General features: G+C 31.3%; 1 protein-coding gene across 9 annotated transcripts in view; it reads left to right on the plus strand.

Moving 5' to 3' along the window:
• PRPF40A (pre-mRNA processing factor 40 homolog A) overlaps positions 1-20713 on the plus strand; it is a 52884-nt gene extending 32171 nt beyond the window's left edge. For 5 of the 9 annotated variants that reach the window (XM_051986374.1, XM_051986376.1, XM_051986379.1 and 2 more), the window contains 16 exons: positions 1060-1168; positions 1667-1731; positions 2392-2556; positions 2864-2972; positions 5464-5614; positions 7236-7369; positions 10352-10466; positions 10615-10718; positions 10838-10954; positions 11253-11390; positions 11929-12024; positions 14402-14488; positions 14577-14673; positions 14760-14821; positions 16901-17032; positions 18399-20713. In XM_051986374.1, coding sequence (XP_051842334.1) covers positions 1060-1168; positions 1667-1731; positions 2392-2556; positions 2864-2972; positions 5464-5614; positions 7236-7369; positions 10352-10466; positions 10615-10718; positions 10838-10954; positions 11253-11390; positions 11929-12024; positions 14402-14488; positions 14577-14673; positions 14760-14821; positions 16901-17032; positions 18399-18491 — 1774 coding nt within the window. In that variant the 3' untranslated portion in view covers positions 18492-20713. The remainder of the gene's footprint in view (positions 1-1059; positions 1169-1666; positions 1732-2391; positions 2557-2863; positions 2973-5463; positions 5615-7235; positions 7370-10351; positions 10467-10614; positions 10719-10837; positions 10955-11252; positions 11391-11928; positions 12025-14401; positions 14489-14576; positions 14674-14759; positions 14822-16900; positions 17033-18398) is intronic. The other 4 variants (XM_051986375.1, XM_051986377.1, XM_051986380.1 and 1 more) reach the window with 1 other exon arrangement.

Below are 20713 nucleotides of genomic sequence, written 5' to 3' on the forward strand. Positions count from 1 at the left end.
TTCTCTCCTTCCTTCCTTATTCCTCCCATTCCCTACCCCAACCCGCAACCCCCCTCCTCCAAAAAAGGTGTTGATTAAATTTTTCCGTAAGTGGAATGTAGTTATTTTCATTCTAGTAGTGGAATTGCTAATAGGCCAACTGATACTACCCACACTTATATCCATCACCATTAATATTTTCAACCAAGCCCTCAACAAGCATTGTGAGGCAATTAATTGAATAGATCAACTAAAAAAAAACTAGGTGAATGGAGAGGGAAAAAAGGAAGTGGTATCTAGAACAGGATTGAAAGAATAAGAGAAATGCAGACAGATTAAAAGAAATAATGCTGGGGAATAAAAAAAACTTGCTCAGAACATCATGCCATTAGTGCATGTCCAAGTTTCTTCCATATCAACTATAGTATTGCCATATTGATTTGTATAATGGTGTTATCAGTTGTCAGATTCAATTTTAATTATGTTCCATATATTTAATGACACAGACGAGTACTAATACTTTTAAAAACTTTCAGCAAGGTTGAAATAAAAAGGCCATCATTGGCTTATAGAGGTAGTATGGCTAGAGTGCAGGAGTTGGAGTTGTGAAGACACAAGTTTAAGTCCTGCTTCAGCCACTATCTGTGATAACAGAAGTTACTGTTTGTTTTTTTGGGTTTTTTTTTTTTTTGTTTTTTGTTTTTGCTTATTAGAAAAATAATGAGTTTATTCATGATAATCTTTAAGGTCACCTTTTAAGTCTATGATAATTCAAAAACTAATATCCCAAAAAAGAAACAGCTTGGCATAGTAGCTAAAGAACCAGCTTCCTTATCAGAAATACCTCTGTTCAAGTTCTGCCTTTGACACATCTTGGCCATTTAATGACTTTGGAAGTTTCAGGAAATTCTTAGGCTTATAAGTTATAGAACTCTGACAGACAATGAAGACTGAAGCTCACAACAAAAGTTAAAAACTTGATCAAATATTTACTAATGAAATGTCTAGTGCTTTTCCTAATAAGAGCAATGATTTTTCGTAGGAATGATAACATTTTTATTTTGTTCCATGATTTCATAGTTATACTCCCAAAAAGGAGGAAGAAGATAGTCAGCCTGCTAAAAAAACATATACTTGGAATACAAAAGAAGAAGCAAAGCAAGCATTTAAAGAATTACTAAAAGAAAAGGTATTTCATGTCTGAATATTTTTAATGGGTTTTTTGCCTGAGAAAGAAATTAAATTTCTTAACCAAGTTATTCTTTAAAAAGCCTTAAATAAAGCCTTATTTTAGAGCTAAACATGATATGATTGCAGCCCTAAAAATATGACAATTTCTTTTTCCTCTTGAAATATTTGAAGTGTATTTTAGTGTGTACTATATCTAAGACACTATTTTCTTTGTACAGGTTTTAAAGATGATGGAATTAGAATAGCAACACTTGAGTTTGTGTTGAATTAAAAATATTTTTTAGAAAATAGTGTGGCTTTTGTGACTTTGTTATTTTGAAGACATGTTTCCTTTTCTACTTTAAATTTATACAAAGAAAAATAACTTCCAAGTTATTTAACTTAAAGTTATATAACTTTCCAAGAAAAATAACTTACAAAGAAGAATGCAACAAAAACAAAAGGTTAGTTATCGCCATGTTTGTTATCGCTTAAATTATATAATTTGTCTTAACAGCGAGTACCATCTAATGCTTCATGGGAACAAGCAATGAAGATGATTATTAATGATCCCCGATACAGGTAGTACTTTCCCTTTTCTTTGTTCAAAATTATATTCTATTCTAGTTTAGAATACTTGATTTTCTTGAAAATTTAACCATTGAAAAACAAAACAATAATTTTTTTTGGAATTTCGTGGACTAGATAGAGAAATTTCTTTATACTAATTTAGTATAAAGTATGTCACTTGAGAAATCAATGTGTTTAAGCCTATTGCTTAAGACTGCATGGTGGTTTTAGGGATTTTTGGTTTTTGTTTGTAATATTTTATTTTTTCCTCAATTACTTGTAAAAGCAATTTTTAACTTTTTTTTTAATTCCTTCTGTCTATCTCCACTCTCCCTCATTGAAAAGACAAGCAAATTTATATAGCTTTATACTTGGGCAGGCTTGCCGAGAATATTCCAGATTAATCATTAAGGTTTGTTTATATATTTGAGAAATCTAGCTATAAATTGTGATTTGTTTGGGGCAGGGGTGTTTTGTTGGTGGTGGTGTTTTTTGTTTTTTTTTCCTCAGAATAAAAAGAACTTTTTGGAAAGATCCTTTATATTTTCCTTTTCAGTTAATTACTTATTTCCTTCATTTACATTGTATGGTATTTTGTGAAGCACAAGCAATATTTTTTCTTTCTAAAGTTAATATTACCAGATTTTTTTTTTTTTTCCTTTTCCATTTTAGTGCCCTGGCAAAGCTTAGTGAAAAAAAGCAAGCCTTTAATGCATATAAAGTACAGACAGAGAAAGAAGAAAAAGAAGAAGCAAGATCAAAATATAAAGAAGCTAAAGAATCCTTCCAGCGGTTTCTTGAGAACCATGAAAAAATGACTTCTACGACCAGATATAAGTAATTCCTCAAAAGTTTGTTTTTCATTTCAAACTGTTTGTATTGGTTCCCAGGGAAAATAATTCTCAAGAATACTTAAACTTTAAAATTTACAGATGGATGTGTATAACTTAGATTAATTTCTAATTTAAAAGTACCCAAATGAGTTTTTCATTATGTAAAACCTTTATTAATCACAGCAGTAATTTAAAACAATACATTTTAAAATAAGAGAGCATATCAATATCAGATGTCTCAACAGAATTTGCATATTGAGGAATTTGCTTAAAACTAAACTGGTTTTGTTGTTTATATTGTTGATATGTAGAAAAGCTGAACAAATGTTTGGAGAGATGGAAGTATGGAATGCAATATCTGAGCGAGATCGTCTTGAAATTTATGAAGATGTCTTATTCTTTCTTTCAAAAAAAGAAAAGGTGATTTTCACTACCTATGTAGAGTTCCATGAACCCTGGAGGATAAAAGAATGAATCTTTTTTGCAGGTTTCAGGGTTTTCTTTATCCATTAATACTGAGCTTTTAGCTTCTTAGAAATAAAATGTTTTTAGGGGATATGGGAGGAGGAATGTATTACTTGCACATATGCATGTCTGTGCACGGGCACACACACACACACACACACACACACACACACTAAAATTTTAATGCCTTTTATTCCATTACTGGCAGGAGAAATAGAAAAGAAATTTTGTTGCATGATTTCATGGAAAACAAAATAAAAATAGAAAATCCCTACATGAGCTTTTTTTTTTCCCTTTGCTTCTTAATGAATTTATTTTTTATTGTGGGCAGCTAAGTGGTACAATGGATAGAGTATTAGAACTAGAGTCAAGAAGACCCAGCTTTCTGAATTCAGATTTAGGCACTTAGTAGTTTTACAAGTAGGTCACTCCAGGATTTTTTTCCCAAAAAAACTACAGGAGACCATGAAGAGTCAGCTATGACTCAAAATGACCATTTTTCTCAACATTTTCTTCCCAGAAAGCTGTAAGAAAGAATTAAAAAGAGGGACAGAGGCAATAAAATCAACCAAGTCTAGCATTCTCTCTATAAATTGTATGAAAGTCTATATTGATAGTTCCCAACCTCTGTAAAAGCAGAGGTTTTTTCTGTCTTTTCTTAATTCGGTATAGGTAGTCATAATTACACAGTATTAAGTTTTGATTTTGGCTGTTTTATTTTCTATATAATCATTGTGTACATTGCATTTTCTTTGTTTTATCTTGTTTTATTAATACCAGTTCATATAAGTGTGACCTTGCTTCTTTGTAATCATGATGCTCATTGCTTACAGGATAATAGTAGTATATTCTTTAGCATAAAGTTTTTATTCCCCAATCCATTGGTATCTATTACATTTACAATTCTCAGGCTACACCAAAGTATTGCTATGAAATTTTTGGTATAAATGGAGCCTTTTTATCATACCTCCTAGAAACATACACATAATAGTGGGATTTGGGGTCAGAAGTTATTTTAATGAGTCTGTTAGCATAATTATAAAATGCTTTGAAAGGAAAGGAAAAAAGGTAGGGAGAATCCCATTAGTGGCTTTATGTGCCAGGCATTGTGCAAAGCATTTCATAAATATTAAAATATTTGATCCTCACAACAGTCTTGTGAATTGCTATTATTACCCTCATTTTACAGGTAAGGAAACTGAGGCAAACAATTTAAATGATTTCCCCCAGCGTCTCGTAGAATTTAAAAGACTTCAGTGCCTGAGGCTGGCTTTGAACTTTGGTTTTCCTGACTTTTATGAGAATACTTATTTCTTGAATTGCATGTATTTCACCTATATCAGATTGCTTGCTGTCTTGAGAAGGAATAAAGGAAGAAGAGAGGGAGAAAAGTTTAGAAACCAAGGTTTTGCAGATGTGAATTTTAAAAACTATCTTTGCATGTATTTGGGAAAACAATATTATGAACAAAAAAAAAGAATACCTATTTATAATAACACTTTTTTGTATTAGCAATGAACTAAAAAAGTAAATGCTACTCAGTTTAAGAATAGCTAAAAAAAATTTATCCCCTGAATGTAAACCAAGCATAAAAGTTAGAATTTGGGAAATTAAAAGGAAAAAAAATGCATGAATTGAAAAAGAAAAAAATCTATAGTGTGATCAAATAAGATTGATTCTTTGAAAAGATTAGCAAAACTTGACAAACCTCTTGCCAACCTGGTAAAAAAAGAAGAGGATGCAAAATACTAACAATAAACAAATTTGGAAAATGAACCAGGTAATGGTCAGAAGAGGAATTTTTAAAAATTAGAATCTTCTATTCAGAGTTTTACTACTAATACTTGGGACTTTTGAAAAAGGAATTTACAAAACTATAAAATACCCAAATTAGCAGTATGTTAATTATAATCAAGTTTCAAAAAAAAATTTAAGATAATGTTAAAGATGCTGAAGGAGGGGGAGGGGGTCAGAAAAGTTTATAGAATTCTCCTAGATTTTGGGGGGGAAATTAATTTTTATTTTATTTTATTAATACATTTATTACTAAACTGATTCTCAAAAATTGGCCAAAAAAAAAAAAATCCTCTAAATTTAGTGAGATATATAATCATTAAAGCCAAGGAAGGATGAAACACCCCTTCAAAAAAAAAATTATATATATATACACACACACACATACACATATATATATTAAAATTTTTAAGTCAATTTTTTAAAAGCACACTATGATTATACCAAAGCTTTTAATTATGCCAATGATTTATTATGCTGGGCTGTCCTTAGGATTATGAAAATTTTTACTTGGAATATTTAGCAAAGTTCTGGAAGGAATAATGGAGTCATGAAGAAGTTACTGATTTCTTTACAAAATGAATAGTCTGACATTTATGACTTCCAGTTATCATTTGTTTCTTGCTTATGTGTTTTGATACTATTGTTTCAGGAACAAGCAAAACAGTTGCGAAAGAGAAATTGGGAGGCCTTAAAAAATATACTTGACAACATGGCTAATGTTACCTACTCCACTACTTGGTCTGAAGCCCAGCAATATTTGATGGATAACCCTACTTTTGCAGAAGATGAGGAACTTCAGAGTAAGGATAATCAAGAAATTTTCTTGTTTTAAAAAAGTGGTTTTAAAAAGAATTTTCTAGGAATAAGTGAATTATTTTCATTTGGCATGAGGGAATTTTAAATTTAATACTTTATAATATGCAGTGGCATACAAATTAACTAGACAAGTAAAATATTTACATTTACTGGGTTATACAGTAGACATAACATACATTTGAAAAATAAATATATAATGTCCTTTTATTGAAGTCACATGATTTGTAATTGACTTCACAAGATTTTGTCACATCCTCAATTCATTAAACCACATTTTTCATATTGAATATTAACTATTCCTTTCAGAAACTATCCATTTTTCCAAATTCATCTTACATTATTGATATAGGTTTAAATCAGCAAGTTTCCAAGCCATTGATGTCTATTCTTAGATATATGTCTCACTCTTTCTTGACTTGACATGATGCAAGGTCATCTTGTAGTATCCCATCCCCATTTGAAAGTTTTGTAATTTTGGAACAGTTCTGCTCCTTAGTATCTTTTCACCATTCCCTCTGTGGATGAATTTTCCAAGTTTACTAAACGTTCAACAAATAAAAAGGTTTTGTATTTTTTTTTTCCCTGAAAATTTATTTATTTATTTATTTGTTTTGTGGGGGTGAGGGGAATATTTTGCAGTCTGATGAGATAGATGCCCAAATCTTACAGGCTCATCTAGACTTAATGAAAATAATTTTGATATAAGGTTGAACTGAAAAGTGACTTTCATAAGTAAAAAAAAAAAAAAAAATCCATTCTTTTCACTGTTTGTATCCAATGGCAAATGTTTTTACTTGTCTTTTATCTCTCTCTTTTTTTCAACTTTAAGAAGTCTGTGCTGCTCTGTTGTAGAGGACTTGGGAACAACCCGTGCAGTATCTAGTAGATCCCTCTGAAAGTGTTTGCTTCTTTTCTTTATTGAAAATATTTTCTTTATTGGATTGTATTTTGGCACAATAGCCAGTCATTTGTTAATATGTGTCTACACCAATGCTTGGCAATATCACCGGTAGTCATTAAGCGTGCTCGTTTAGTTCAAACTACCCAGTAGTTTGAAGTACCCAGATTAAAAATCACAATAAAAACTATGCTGAAACCTGATACAGAATTTTATGATACAAAATTCAACACAAATACAACAGAGATAAATAAAGATAGGAAACTCAGTTCAGTAACTCAGTTTATTTGATCAGTGCCAGCTTTGTGTCAGTAGAAAAACTCATGACCACTGCTATCACAAATGGAAGTGTTTCAAAAATACTGTTCAACATAATTTTGACAACACTAGAATTTTTCATTTCTAGAAAATGTGTGAATCTTTCCTAAAATGGAAGTTTCACAAGAGATGATAAACCATGGAATTAATTCAAACATGCCATGTCAGTTGTAGGTGAATTTCATTGATAATTCAGATTACATTTATTAACACAGTTTTGATCTCCATATCCCTAAGTTTTGTTTTTCCTTTGTTGGAGATGTTGGGTCACTTTTTAAAAAGGAAATCCTTATTGTATAGATACTGTTTTTGAAATAATTTTATTAACATGAAATTATTATTACTTTCCTTATTCAAGTATATATATTTTTAATTTGTTTCCCCTTTAGACATGGATAAAGAAGATGCATTGATATGCTTTGAAGAACATATCCGGGCTTTAGAAAAAGAAGAGGAAGAAGAAAAACAAAAGAGTTTGTTACGAGAAAGGAGGCGGCAACGTAAAAATAGAGAATCTTTTCAGGTTAGTATTTCACATTTCCCATGTTAAGAATATAATTCTGACATCTTGATGGCTATATCAGAAAGGTATAAGCTTTGGCATTCTCTTTCATGGTAGAAAGCCATCAGATATATTCTCAACAGTAGACTTTGCTTTCTGAAGACCACCTTAACTAGAACAGCTAACTTCATATTCAATACTTTGTAATTCTTGGAGTCTTTGGCTTTTTTAGTTCATGAAACAAAGGAAAATAAGGTGACCTTTAGTACTCTGGAGGGAGCTCACTCATCTCTGTAGTGACTGAAAGAAAAGATATGAAAGAACAGGTGGTTTTTTAGGCCATTTATAAAAATTTAGCATTTCTTAATATAAAATCTTTCTAATGACTATCGCAATCACATAATTTTAGAAGTTAATCATATATATGATTTCATATATATGAAACCATAATGCAGGAGAAAGTAGTTTAATGTAGACCATTCCCTTATTTTAGACATGGAGAAATTAAGGCCAGAGAGTTTTAAGTGAAAATTATCCAAAGTCACACAGTTATTAAGTAGATGAGCCATGATTTGAACCTATCTTCTGATGCCAAAATACTAGATTTCTTTCCTATTACAGTATGTGAAACAGTGGCTCATAGATTGTTAAAATTTCAAAGAAAGGAATTGTGAACATCAAGTATTCATGAATAGTCTTTTCCCCATTTCTGTATAATCTTCTAGAGTAATTTATACATGTATTAAAGGCAACCTCAAGGAAGGGAACAGATAGGCATTTGCAAATGATATTTATAATTATATAGCAAAGTAACAGAGAATAGATACGATCCCTCTTGTATTCTTTGATAATTGTATTCAGTGGTTCATGCAGCCTGAATTAGAGTATTGCACCTATTCCAAAGAGCATTTAATCTTTCTTTCTAATTGGCATGTTTGTATAAAAAAGCAGTTGATTCAATAATTTAAGATATTGCTTCCTTAACTACTCCCTTCAGTAAAAAGTGTCTCATGAGCATATTAAAAGAATATAAAAAGTCTGTGACTGTGGCAAAAACTGATCTTTTGCTTAGCGTTAATCAGTAGTAAAATAGTAATACAGGATTGTCAAAAATGTTGTCCTCTCCACTCTCAAATGCAAAATTCAGATGGAAGAGGAGTTTTTAAGGAAGAGTTTTTGAGGCATTGTTGTTTTGTTTTCCAATTGACATTGAACTGATTGCATCATTCCATAGAATATTTCAGAACCTTTATAATATAGTATATAATTGTTCAAGAGTCTCTATTTAACGAAGGATACCTTAGGTTTGTTATGCAGTTGGGTGAAATATTTATATAAATCTGGTTCATCCTTTCATATATTTTAGACAGACAGTACAAATGAATAGAAAACAAACTCAGAATTAAGTAGAACAGATTTAATTGCCTATAGGCTGTTGTGCATTTATTTTCGTGACCCAAAGCAGCTTCTGAAAAAACAGCACACACTTTTGGTGACCCTTCTCATTAAGGCCAACCCTCTTACACCATTCTGTCCCAAATTCTTTATCAGAATGTCTTCCCTATCATCTCTATTCTTTGCAATTTCTCCCTATTACTGGGTTCTCGTGTACGACCAATAAATAAACTCATGCCTCTCAAACCCTCAATAAAACCCTCACTTAATCTATCTTTGCTGACTTAGTATGTTTCTCCTTCCTTCATGATTAAATCTTTGAAAAATTCTGTAGAGTCATTGCTTCTACTTTTTCTTTAACTGTAGTTTGCTTCTAATCTTCAACTGAAATTGCTCTTTCCAAGTTACTGATGTTCTCTTAATTGCTAATTCTAATGGCCTTTTTTCAGTTTTTATCCTTCTCTATATCCTTTCACATTGGTACTCCTTTCTTGGCTCTTTTTGATGTCATTCTATCCTGGTTCTACCTAGTTGACTGTTATCATTGTCCTTTGCTGGAACTTCTAAGTCATGCTCATTAACCTGTTTTCAAAAGATTCTGTCTTGGATCTTTTCCTTTTCGCCCTTTGTACAATTAGCTGCCATGAATTTAATTATCAACTGTATATAGATTATTCTCAGATCTACTCATCAAATCCTAACTTTTTGACCTCCAGTCTTAAATCTTCAATTCCCTTTTACACATTTCAAACTTTTTGTCTCATAGATATTTTAAACTCAACATGTCTAAAATTGATGTGTTCTTTAACCATCTCACTAAACTTTTCTTCCTGACGTTCCTATTATTATCTAGGGTTAGAGTCACCAAAATGAAGTGATGGCCTGTGAAAATATGTTTTATATTTTTTGAATAAAATAAAATGTAAAAATCATACTTAGCTTACCAGCAGGACCTCTAAGGCACCACCATTCTCTTAAACTTACACCTAGATGGGAGCTTCAACTTCACACTACTTTCATATATCTCCTATTCCTTATATCTATTTTATTGACAAATTCACTCAGTTTTTATCCTCACACATTTGATTTTTTTGCCTTTTTAATTACTAGCACTTAATACAGGTCTTGGCACATAGTATATTTTTAATAAATACTTGTTGATTTGACTTGGAGATGATTGATATGGAGATGATAGAATACCATAATCTCTAAAAAAAAAAATTCAAGATGCAAATCATCCAAAAGATAAGAAGTAAATAATGTGAGAGAGAGAGAAGGAAACAATGTCAATATTAGTGTTGTTAGTTATCAAAGTGGCATACAAGTGTCCTCAGAGTTATTAAGGTTGAGAGACGTAATTATATGAATCTTTAGTACAGAAATTTTGACAGTTTTTTTTTTTTTAACATTAGCAAGTTCTCAAATACTAGAATAGTCTGTTATCTCTTTAATAGGAAGTACTTTTGAAATGGAAAGTTGGCTGTTTAATATGATTTTAAGTAGCCTGAGATGCATATTTGTAGAGTTTTCTTAAGCATAATTTAAAATATTGTGTGACTTTTATGTTTATGTAGCTGATTATTTTTATCTAAATATGAATGTTTTCAGATATTTTTAGATGAGTTGCATGAACACGGACAGTTGCATTCTATGTCATCTTGGATGGAATTATATCCAACAATTAGTTCTGATATTAGATTTACCAACATGCTTGGTCAGCCTGGTAAGGTTGTTTCCTTCCTAACTTATAATTTGATTGTATATGGAATGGATGGAATGGGGGTGGTCATTGTGAGTGGGAGACATTTTTTTTTCTAAATGAAAAAAGTAATTGCAGCTCTTTGGTTAGAGCTAGCTTTTGACTTCTCTAGTTTTTTCATTAGGATCAACAGCACTTGATCTTTTCAAGTTTTATGTTGAGGATCTAAAAGCACGTTATCATGATGAAAAGAAGATAATAAAAGACATCCTAAAGGTAAAGAGATGAGATGTATTTCATTGACTGGCTTAATAATGGTAAACAACTAATGATATGCTTGAGCTCTCCAAATTGGGATTGGTATTTCTCATATAAATGAGGCATTTGTTTTATAGGATAAAGGATTTCTGGTTGAAGTAAATACTACTTTTGAAGATTTTGTTGCAGTAATCAGTTCAACTAAAAGATCAACAACATTAGATGCTGGGAACATCAAATTGGCTTTTAATAGTGTAAGTTGTCTTAGCTTATGTCACTTTTTATTCATAAAAAAGTTGATATTTATAAAAATATATTTAATGAAGTTATAGTTTTATTGTTATTGGAAATAAGGGATATTGGGTAGGATAACAGTTGTATTTTGCAAGGTAGATAAAAAAATCTCTTGGAATATCACTTTTAATAACTAATGTTAATACTATATCTGTTAAAATTATTGTGGTAGAATTCAGAAAATATCAAAAAGTAATATGAACTTAAAACTGTTGATTTGCTATTGTACCACTACTAAAGTAGACATCTTTTCTTTAGTTGTTAGAAAAAGCAGAAGCCCGTGAACGGGAAAGAGAAAAGGAGGAGGCTCGTAAGATGAAACGAAAAGAGTCTGCATTCAAGAGTATGTTGAAACAGGCTGCCCCTCCAATAGAATTGGATGCAGTCTGGGAAGATGTACGTATATTATGCTTTCTTGTGTTGGTATAATTCACTGTAGATTATTTTACTAATAACATTGCCATATATTGCAAACATATATCATAGATTTAAAAGAGTCCTTCAGGGTCCCATCTCCTCATTTTACATATAGGAATGCTGAGAACCATAAAAGCCATAGGATTGTAGATTAAAAAGAGAGACAGTCCTTTCTGAAATCAAATATGTAGCAAGTGGTAGAGCCAGTACTTACAGGCCTTCTGACTCCAGGTGCAGTGTTCTTTTTATGGTATTCTGCCAAAATTTGTCTAATGTTATAGCTTAAATAGAAATTGAAGGCAGTTAGCCTGGCTTAATGTGGGGGGGAGTATAGGTTACCCGTACTTTTAACTTTTTTTTTTTTACCTTAGGCTTTTGGGGATTACAGAAACTGTCTTTTTTGAACCGTAAACTTAGAAGGAATTTGAAGAATGTTTTGTTTTATTTTTAACTTTGAAAGTTATATATTCATTAATATTGTTTATTTAGTAATGTTATTGTGGGATTTTTCACCTAGATTCGAGAAAGATTTGTAAAGGAACCTGCATTTGAAGACATTACTCTAGAGTCTGAAAGAAAAAGAATATTTAAGGATTTCATGCATGTGCTTGAGGTAATTTTAATCTAGTTTTAGTAACTATCTTTTATACCATTATTAATATATTTTCAGTGCAGAAGGATTTTATTTTGAGTCAATTTTATGGATTTTTTTTTTTGCTTTTTTAATATTAAATCTATAGTTCAGAAATTTAAGGTAATAGCATTATTGGGTTTCTTCATGTTAAATATATTTGTTTTATCAGTACAAATATAGTAGCATCTTTGTTATCTGGCTTGGGAAGGGAGATTCTTTGATTAAATCAATTTGGACTTAAGATTACCATCATCTCCTGCATAATGTGATGATCTTCCTCCAGTACCTTTTTATTGTAGAAATAAGGATGTGCCTTAATTACATGTTATAAATATAATTCAACCACAAATTTTCAGTATGGTAAGTTGGCAATTTCAGCACAATTTAAAAGTGGTTTTATAAAATAGAAAGTTATGTTCATTTTTTATTTGCCATAAATAAACCTAAAAGGAAATGAAAATCCTTTCCCAAAATGTCATCCAGGTAGAGAGCATTTCGGATGTTCATGAGAAATGACAAGTATCTCCCCTTTCCTTACCCCTCCCCCCCCAAAAAAAAAATCGACTAGGAATAGGAAAAAGCTAGAAAAAAATTCTAAAAGGCAGTTGGAAAGTATTTGTTAAAAATGAACACAATTATGCTCAACCACTTTTATGTTGCACCTGGATCTCTTAGCTATGAAAATAAATTAGTCTAGACTCTTTGTGTTGCAGCCTCGTTTGAGCAGCTTTTTGTTTTTCATCATTTACTTTAGCTTTTTTGCTTGAAGTTCAGGACTTATCCTAGAAATGTTTCCTTTAGCTGATCCAGCTAAATCATGTAGAATGTAATTTACTATGTCACTAATTATATCAAACTTAAAATAAATTTATTCTTGAAGTCTTCAGTAAAAAACATAATTTTGTGACATTGGGAATTTAACTTAAGTGGAAAAAATTTTCTTGGAAATTCCTACAACTATTTTTTAAGTTATCAATTTTTCTCTTTTCTGTTCTCTATTACTTCTCAATTCTATAAGTAATTTAAATGTTGATTGTTAAATCATTTAGAGTGTTCAAGTGTGTGTGCACATGTTACAAAGACAACTAGCATGTTAATATTCAATTTCAAATCCAAAAAAAAAAATGTTGATTGAAACATTTTCTCCTTGTTGTAATCATCCCTGTAATACTGTTTACTGTCTCTGACCAATTTAGCCAAATCCAAGAGTGGCTTATCACCAGCCATTTGGTCACTGGATTGTGATTTAGGGGGAAAAAAGGGACAGAATCTAGAACTTGACAGACCCAGTGATCTTATTTTATCTCTCCTATGCTGACTCCTGTTCACAGTATCAAGAGCAGGTTCCTTGAACCAGCGCTGGTTTTCTTGAAAGAAATTGAAAGAAATAATGTAGTTGTGAGTCATGAGGCTATTAAATAAGAAAACATGATGCCGTCTGCTGTACTATATAAGACTAATCATTCAAATTAGACATGGTAGTAAAAGGGAGTGCAGAGAACGATCCCAGACTTTAAAAAGCAAATTTGCTTTCCCTTAGGCAGAATGGCTTATGAGTCAAGGTAACAGTTTTCTTTTAATCTCTCAATAACTTTAGTTATGAATTGCAAAACCCTTTTTTTTCCTAGTTGGAAAAAAAGAATTGAAAATATTTGGGAGCATTGACACAATGGTATTTATCAACTTATAGAAGATACCTGATTCTTTCTTGTTTTGCAAGATGGTTTAAAAAGTAGCAAGACCACCATCATGTATCTAAACAGTGAGTGGGGGATAACATAGCAGGTAGGAGAAAGAAAAAGAATGTACTAGAATTTTCCATGTTTTGCTACTGGATAATCCTGCTTTTAATTTTCATATGGTAGAAGACATATGGGAGGTTTTTGTCATAAAAGCTTATGGAAGTATGTTAACCAGGATACCCTTATTTAAATATGGTTGTTGTCAAAGTGCTTTTTAAAGACTAGGTTACTGTATTTCATTGTATTAGAAAATTAGTTATCCAGACTATGTATGGCAAATTATTCAGCCTTATTTATGCCATTCCTCATCTGTACTTTGTCCCCTGCTTCCATTTTATATTATAGCCGGGTACTTTCTAGATTGCTGTGTGAGAAAGCATTATTAGAAAGAGATATGCAGTCTTTTGGATAGTATTACAGATTTAACTTGGAAATTGTCTAGTTAATCATGTATAAATGATTGGTTTTTAATGTCTGTTTTTAAGACTTGTGGGTATTTATTTAGACATGTTTAACAAGTCCTTTCTCATATATACAGCTGGCATATCATTTGGAAAGGATCATTACAAAGTATTGTGTAAAACGAATCTAACTTGTTTTTCCTTAAACTGTAGCACGAATGTCAACATCATCATTCAAAGAACAAGAAACATTCAAAAAAATCTAAAAAACATCACAGGAAACGTTCACGTTCTCGATCGGTAAGATTCTTGTTTACAGAATATCACCATAAGAGTATTTTTCTCAGAATCATCACAAATTTGCGTCTTAAATAATTTCTTCTCTTAGGGCTCAGATTCAGATGATGATGATAGCCATTCAAAGAAAAAGAGGCAACGGTCAGAATCCCGCTCTGCTTCAGAACGTTCTTCTAGTGCGGAGTCTGGTGAGCTTTTCTCTTTAACTTGTTAAACTGACTTGAACTTATGTTGCCTCAGAATCTAATATTCTTTTTTCTCTTATCTTTCTTAGAGAGAAGTTACAAGAAATCAAAAAAGCATAAGAAGAAAAGTAAGAAGAGAAGACACAAATCTGTAAGTTAGCCATCTTCATCTGGTGGCTCTGTCAATCATTTACTAAGTGCTAAGCCTTGATACAGAGAAAGTACAAAAATGACAAGATGCAGCAGCACACGCCTGTCACTAGGAAGGGTGAAACTAGTGGATTATCAGATCAAGATTTTAGGAGTCCTCAGCTAAACTAGTGTTAAAGCCATTTAGTTGCCTACCCTAAAACTAGCACCAATATGGTGAACTCAGGGATAGGATTAGGGCCATCAGGTTGAGAACAGAACTAACCAATCCTGAATAGAAAATAAGAATAAATTAAAGCTTACTTGCTAATCAGGTCCATTCCAGAACAGGAGAATAGTGATGCACTCCAAAAAAAAAAAAAAAAAAGAATGGGTTTGGGTGAGAATAAGGGTGTACACATATACCTATATGCAAGAGACATACAAAGTGAATAATAAGGATAAAAATTAACGTTTAAAAGGAAGGTACTAACCACTGGGTGTCAACCAACTTTTAGAAAAAGCCAAGAAATCTAAGAGGCAAGATAATAAGTTAAAACATGAAGAATGGCCCCTTTAAAGGTACAGACATGGAATTTCATATATGAGGAATTAAAAAGAGGCAGTAACCAAGTCTTACCTTATAGACTATGGTTTTCGAGTCACTCCCCCATTGCTGGGGAACTCTCTCCTTCCTCCCCTTCAAAAAAAGTCTTTTCTATTAAGCACCATACCATTTAATAATGATCTTTTCAATTCACTGTATTCCAGTACAAAACTAAACTTTACTATATCATGTGGAGTTTGGGGGCTCCTTGAAAATATATATAATAAACAGCTTTACGATGTTAAACTGCTAATGTCTTTTAGGTGTTCCCTGTTGACATTTTTTAACCCATCTCATTACATTTTTAGTCCTGGATGCCTTTTTAAGGATTATTGATCCTTAAAGAGTTTTTTAATTGCACTTGATTCCTTTTTTGGAATTTGCACATCTTTTGGCTTTTAGCCCCTGCTAGACCTGCAGGACCATCCTTTTTTAACATTTAACATTTTCTCATTTTTCTGATTATGGTTCCCTTACATCTAGCACTCAGACAATCTGAATTTAGTTCATGGAATCATAGGTTGAGAAATGGAAGTGACCTTAGAGATTATTGACTCTAACCACTTTCATTTTGCAGACCAGAAACTTTTTCTTCCAAATTTAGTGTTCTTTCTATTTTTTTCTTTATTTCTTTTTTCTATTATCTTTTTTTCTCTTTATTTTTAAAAATAGCCTTTTCTTTTTCTAGCTTTTTATTTTCAAAGCACATGTAAAGATAGTTTCCAACATTCATCCTTGCAAAACCTTGTGTTCCATATTATTCTCCCCTTCCTCATCACCACCAGTAAATAATCCAGTATAGATTAAACATGTGCAGTTTTTCTAAATATATTTCCACATTTATCATGCTGCATAAGAAAAATCATATCAAAAAAGGAAATGAGAAAAAACAAACAAGCAAACAACAACAAAAATTAGGTGAAAATATGTTGTGATGCACATTCAGTTCCAATAGTCCTCTTTCTGGATGCAGATGGCTCTCTCTATCACAAGTCTATTGGAATTGGTCTGAATCACATCATAGTTGAAAAGAAGTCCATCACAATATATCATCAGTCTTAAAAGAGATTTACTGATTTATATATGTATGAATTTCAAATACACAGCCATTAAACATCCGTTTAATTCATTCATACACACACACACATACACACATTTATTTTATCTGCTTGGGATATACACCTAATAATGGATCAAAGGCCATGGACATTTTTGTCACAAAAAAATTCCACATTGTTTTCCAGAGTAATTAAATCATCTGCCATTTCCACCTACAGTGATTTTTTTATATCTCTCCATAAGCAGAGAAACATTTCTTAGTAATATTATAGTGCCGTGTGCTTGCTATTTATTTTCTAACAAAAGACATTTTTGATTAATAGTGAATCTAAGAGAACATTACACTGCTTTGTACAAGTTGTATCTTAAATATTATCTCAGTGAACAATTTTTAAACATTATTGTGTTTTCTTAATAACTATGTGCTTTTTGTAGGATTCTCCAGATTCTGATACTGAACGAGAAAAGGATAAAAAAGAAAAAGAACGAGAAAATGAAAAGGATAGAACTAGGCAGAGATCAGAATCAAAACACAAATCCCCTAAAAAGAAGACTGGAAAGGATTCTGTAAGTATTTTAATATTGCCTCAGATACATGTTTTTCCTTTACAATTTTTATACTTAATTTACTAATGTTTAGAGGCTAGAAAAACCCCAATTTCAGCTAATCAATACTTCCTAATTTTTTTTTTTACATTTTACATAAATATAATGTTAAGGTATTTGTTAGACTTTACAGAAGAAAATTTGTAGCATAGACTTAATTCATTGAAGACTGAAGAACAATAGTATGATTACAAAATCACTCTTCATAGCAAAAGACTACTTTTATCTATAAAATTAAGTAGTGATTTGAATTCTAGGGTGTTTCCTCTTTTGTGTCTTAGATGTGAGGGAAGGATGAGATTCAGGAAAGAAAAGTGAAATGAGGGACTTTCTATTCACTTGGAGCAAGGTAAATTGTCTTGTAAATTGAGATCTTTCTCAAAATAAAGGACAGTGAAGTATTTTCTTAGATAATCCAAGTTATTATTTTTTGAATCACTAGTTGCTTAGTCAATCACTAATGCTAGAACTTTAAATGATCTTCTAAAGTAGCTAGGGAAAGAAAACTGAAAAACCTCTAAGTAGCTAGAGGCTGTTTCTAAAAAGAGAACAGGTAGAATTCCCATCACAAACAACTAAAGAATTGCTTTAGTTTTCATAATCTCAACTTGTGAAAGGTTGCATGAAGTGGACATCTGGCAGTAGAACCAACAGCATCTAACAAATATATACTTGACCAGGTTTGTATCGGGTTCTAAAACAAAATCCTAAATGCCATTGGGAGGGTTTTTTTTGTATGTAATTAAAACCCTTCTTAGCATTCTGCTTAAACTAGACATGAGGCTTGCACTGTTTCTGGAGAAATCACATCATGTTCAGAACTTTAATCAAGATAAAAAGCAATGCTTTCAAAAACATGAAAGAAATATGCATGTGTACACATGAAAATTAATATTCAATAAATACTAAATAATAAAATAGCTTATACTTATTCTGTATGTGTATCCTTGGATAAGTCAAGTAGAACCTCCCTGGAACCTTAGTTTTATAAAGATGAGTAAGTTTAATAACTCTTGGTAAAATCCATTGAGTAGGTTAGACCTAGTCACTTGATTTGAATGAATTAGACAAGTGTGGTATAATTTGAGTGCATGATTGTTTAGTCTGTTTTTCCTCTGAAGCAACAAAGACAATACTATGAACTTAAAATTCTTTTTTGCAAAACCAGTTTCATCAGTTTGTGTCATTAAATACTTTATACCTTATAATGAATTTTCTTCTCAGCAAGGATTAATGGGTTTTAAAAAGTACCGTGTAATTTTCCTCTTAAGAAAAATGTTTTTTCAAGATTTAAAAAAAATACTGTTAATTGTTAATGTCTTTCCAGGGTAATTGGGATACTTCTGGCAGTGAACTGAGTGAAGGGGAATTAGAAAAGCGGAGAAGGACCCTCTTGGAACAACTGGATGATGATCAATAAATTAATTATACCAAATATATGTTTACAGTATAATTAAAAATTGTCTAGTTCAGGACAGGGATTCTGATGTTTTAAATTCCATTGAAGCAACACTGGGTTTTAATTATATCACAGGAAGAAGTGCATTAAGTATTGTTACCGTGGAATTGACTTTAAATCTGCAAAAGAGAAGGGAATTCAAAACTAAACATGAAAACTTTTGATTCTCTACAGAGAATCATTTTCATATCACCACTCTAAAAGAAAGCCCCTTTTTAGGGTACAGCAGCAAAGTAGAATAATAGAGATGGTGATTTATTGATTGCCATAGATGTCCTTACTTTTGTGTTCTGAAGTCAATGCCACAACGAAACATTTTTGAGGTGATTTGAAATTTGCAGAAGTTGGATTTTGAAGATATAATGAAACCTTTTTTTTTTTCTTTTTTTGGATGCATAGTCGTACAAAAAAAGCACCAGCAACTGATCAAAATGCTTTTTTGTGCACTTCCTAACTGGTTTAACTGATGTGAATTTTTATGGTGAACTAAAAAAATAGGTGTTTTTTGATGGAAACCCTTAACTATATAGTAGTGCTAATGAGCACTGCTGTATTATAGCCACCATTGTTAATTTTGTGAGCATTTGGATGAATAAAACAGAAGGCTATTGTGAGGGCATTATTTGAACATCTATTTTGAGGCGATGTTTAAAAAAAAGAATTTAACATCAAATCAGATTGTAAATTAATTTAAATATGTTGCCTTAAGGACCTACTAAAGAATGTGCCACCAAATTTTAAGTGACAGTTGCAATATCCTTGTCTAAAAAAAAAAAAATCAATGTCGACTTAAACATTTTCTTTAACAAAAGTTGTCTTGATTTAAAAAGAATCAGATCTCTTTCTGTCTTTCTCTTTCTTCCTCTCTTTTTTTTAATATCCTCTGTCCAGTCTTTCTTTGAAGAAAACTTTTCCCTACTCAGTGAGAAGTATTGACTTCTGTGGTACACATTCTAAAGCATTTCTGATTTGAATATTTTTGTACATTTTTATCAATTATTAAACCTTCTCTTCTAGCGTGTACTAGTATTTATTTCTACTTGAAATACGCTGTACAGCTCTAACAGAAATATGGATATTTTATGATTCAGTTAAGCAACAATGTGGTGTATTTACTCTTAAGCCCGTCGAAGTTTCACTTAATAATTCATCTTCCTTTCCCATGTAGTTTACGTCTCTTTTCTAATGATACTTATAAGAGTACTTATAAATAAATCAGTGCATATGAGGCCCCTTTATTTGTGCTTCAAACTAAAATGTTCATGCATAATATTTTTGTGAGAAGTTGGTTTAAGTGAAGCTAGAGGCATCATTTTATATGCTTGCTTTTAGAAGGTTGGTATTTGTCACTTAAAAGATAAAACTGGCTATAGCATTTTTTGTTATCAGGGAGCACTTCTTGTATAAGAGATTTTTTTTTTTCACATTAAATAAAGCATACCCCACATCTGGCGTTAAAAGAATATTAAGTATCCATCAGTCACTATTTTATTCATTAATTTTGGTTATTTTGTAGACTTTGAGTTCAATGTTAGCAAAATTAGGAGACTATTTAAACCCCCAAGTTCACCATATTAACCAGGGAAATATTTCTGTGACATCGGTTGCAATGTTATCCTACAGCAAAGCCATGAAAAGCTTTGTGACTTCTCCCAACTTTTCTCCTTTCCAAATAGTCAATTTTTCTGCACTGCATGGAGATAACTTGGCTCTGCAGAAGGTATGAGAATCAAACTGTATATGTATGAGAAAATGTGAAGCAATCAAATTGAGTTGCTTAAGATTTTACTCTACTATTGTATTTAGAACCAAAAAGAATTGTAAAAGCTTTGGCGGCAGGGGCTTATTTTTTACTTTAGTTGACCCTCAGAGGAACTCCATTTGTGTTTATGGTATACATATATATATACATATATATATATATAAATATAAATATATAGTTAATAGAACTAATCATGTCAAATGCTTATTTGACATGGAAGTAGAAGGGGGAAATCTTTAAGATAAGCTTATGATTTTTGACAAAGGTAGCCATGTTTCACAAGGTAATTTAGAGTTTATGTAAAACATTTTGCTTTTATAATTTCCATGAATGAGGAAGATTTTTTTTAAAGTAAATATTACTTTAAAAGTTTTGTCTTTATTTTTCCATTAAAAATAAAAATCTGTATATATGTGTTTTA

The sequence above is a fragment of the Antechinus flavipes genome, chromosome 3 (genome assembly GCF_016432865.1).
Source record: "Antechinus flavipes isolate AdamAnt ecotype Samford, QLD, Australia chromosome 3, AdamAnt_v2, whole genome shotgun sequence".
In the NCBI taxonomy this organism is placed as follows: Eukaryota; Metazoa; Chordata; class Mammalia; order Dasyuromorphia; family Dasyuridae; genus Antechinus; species Antechinus flavipes.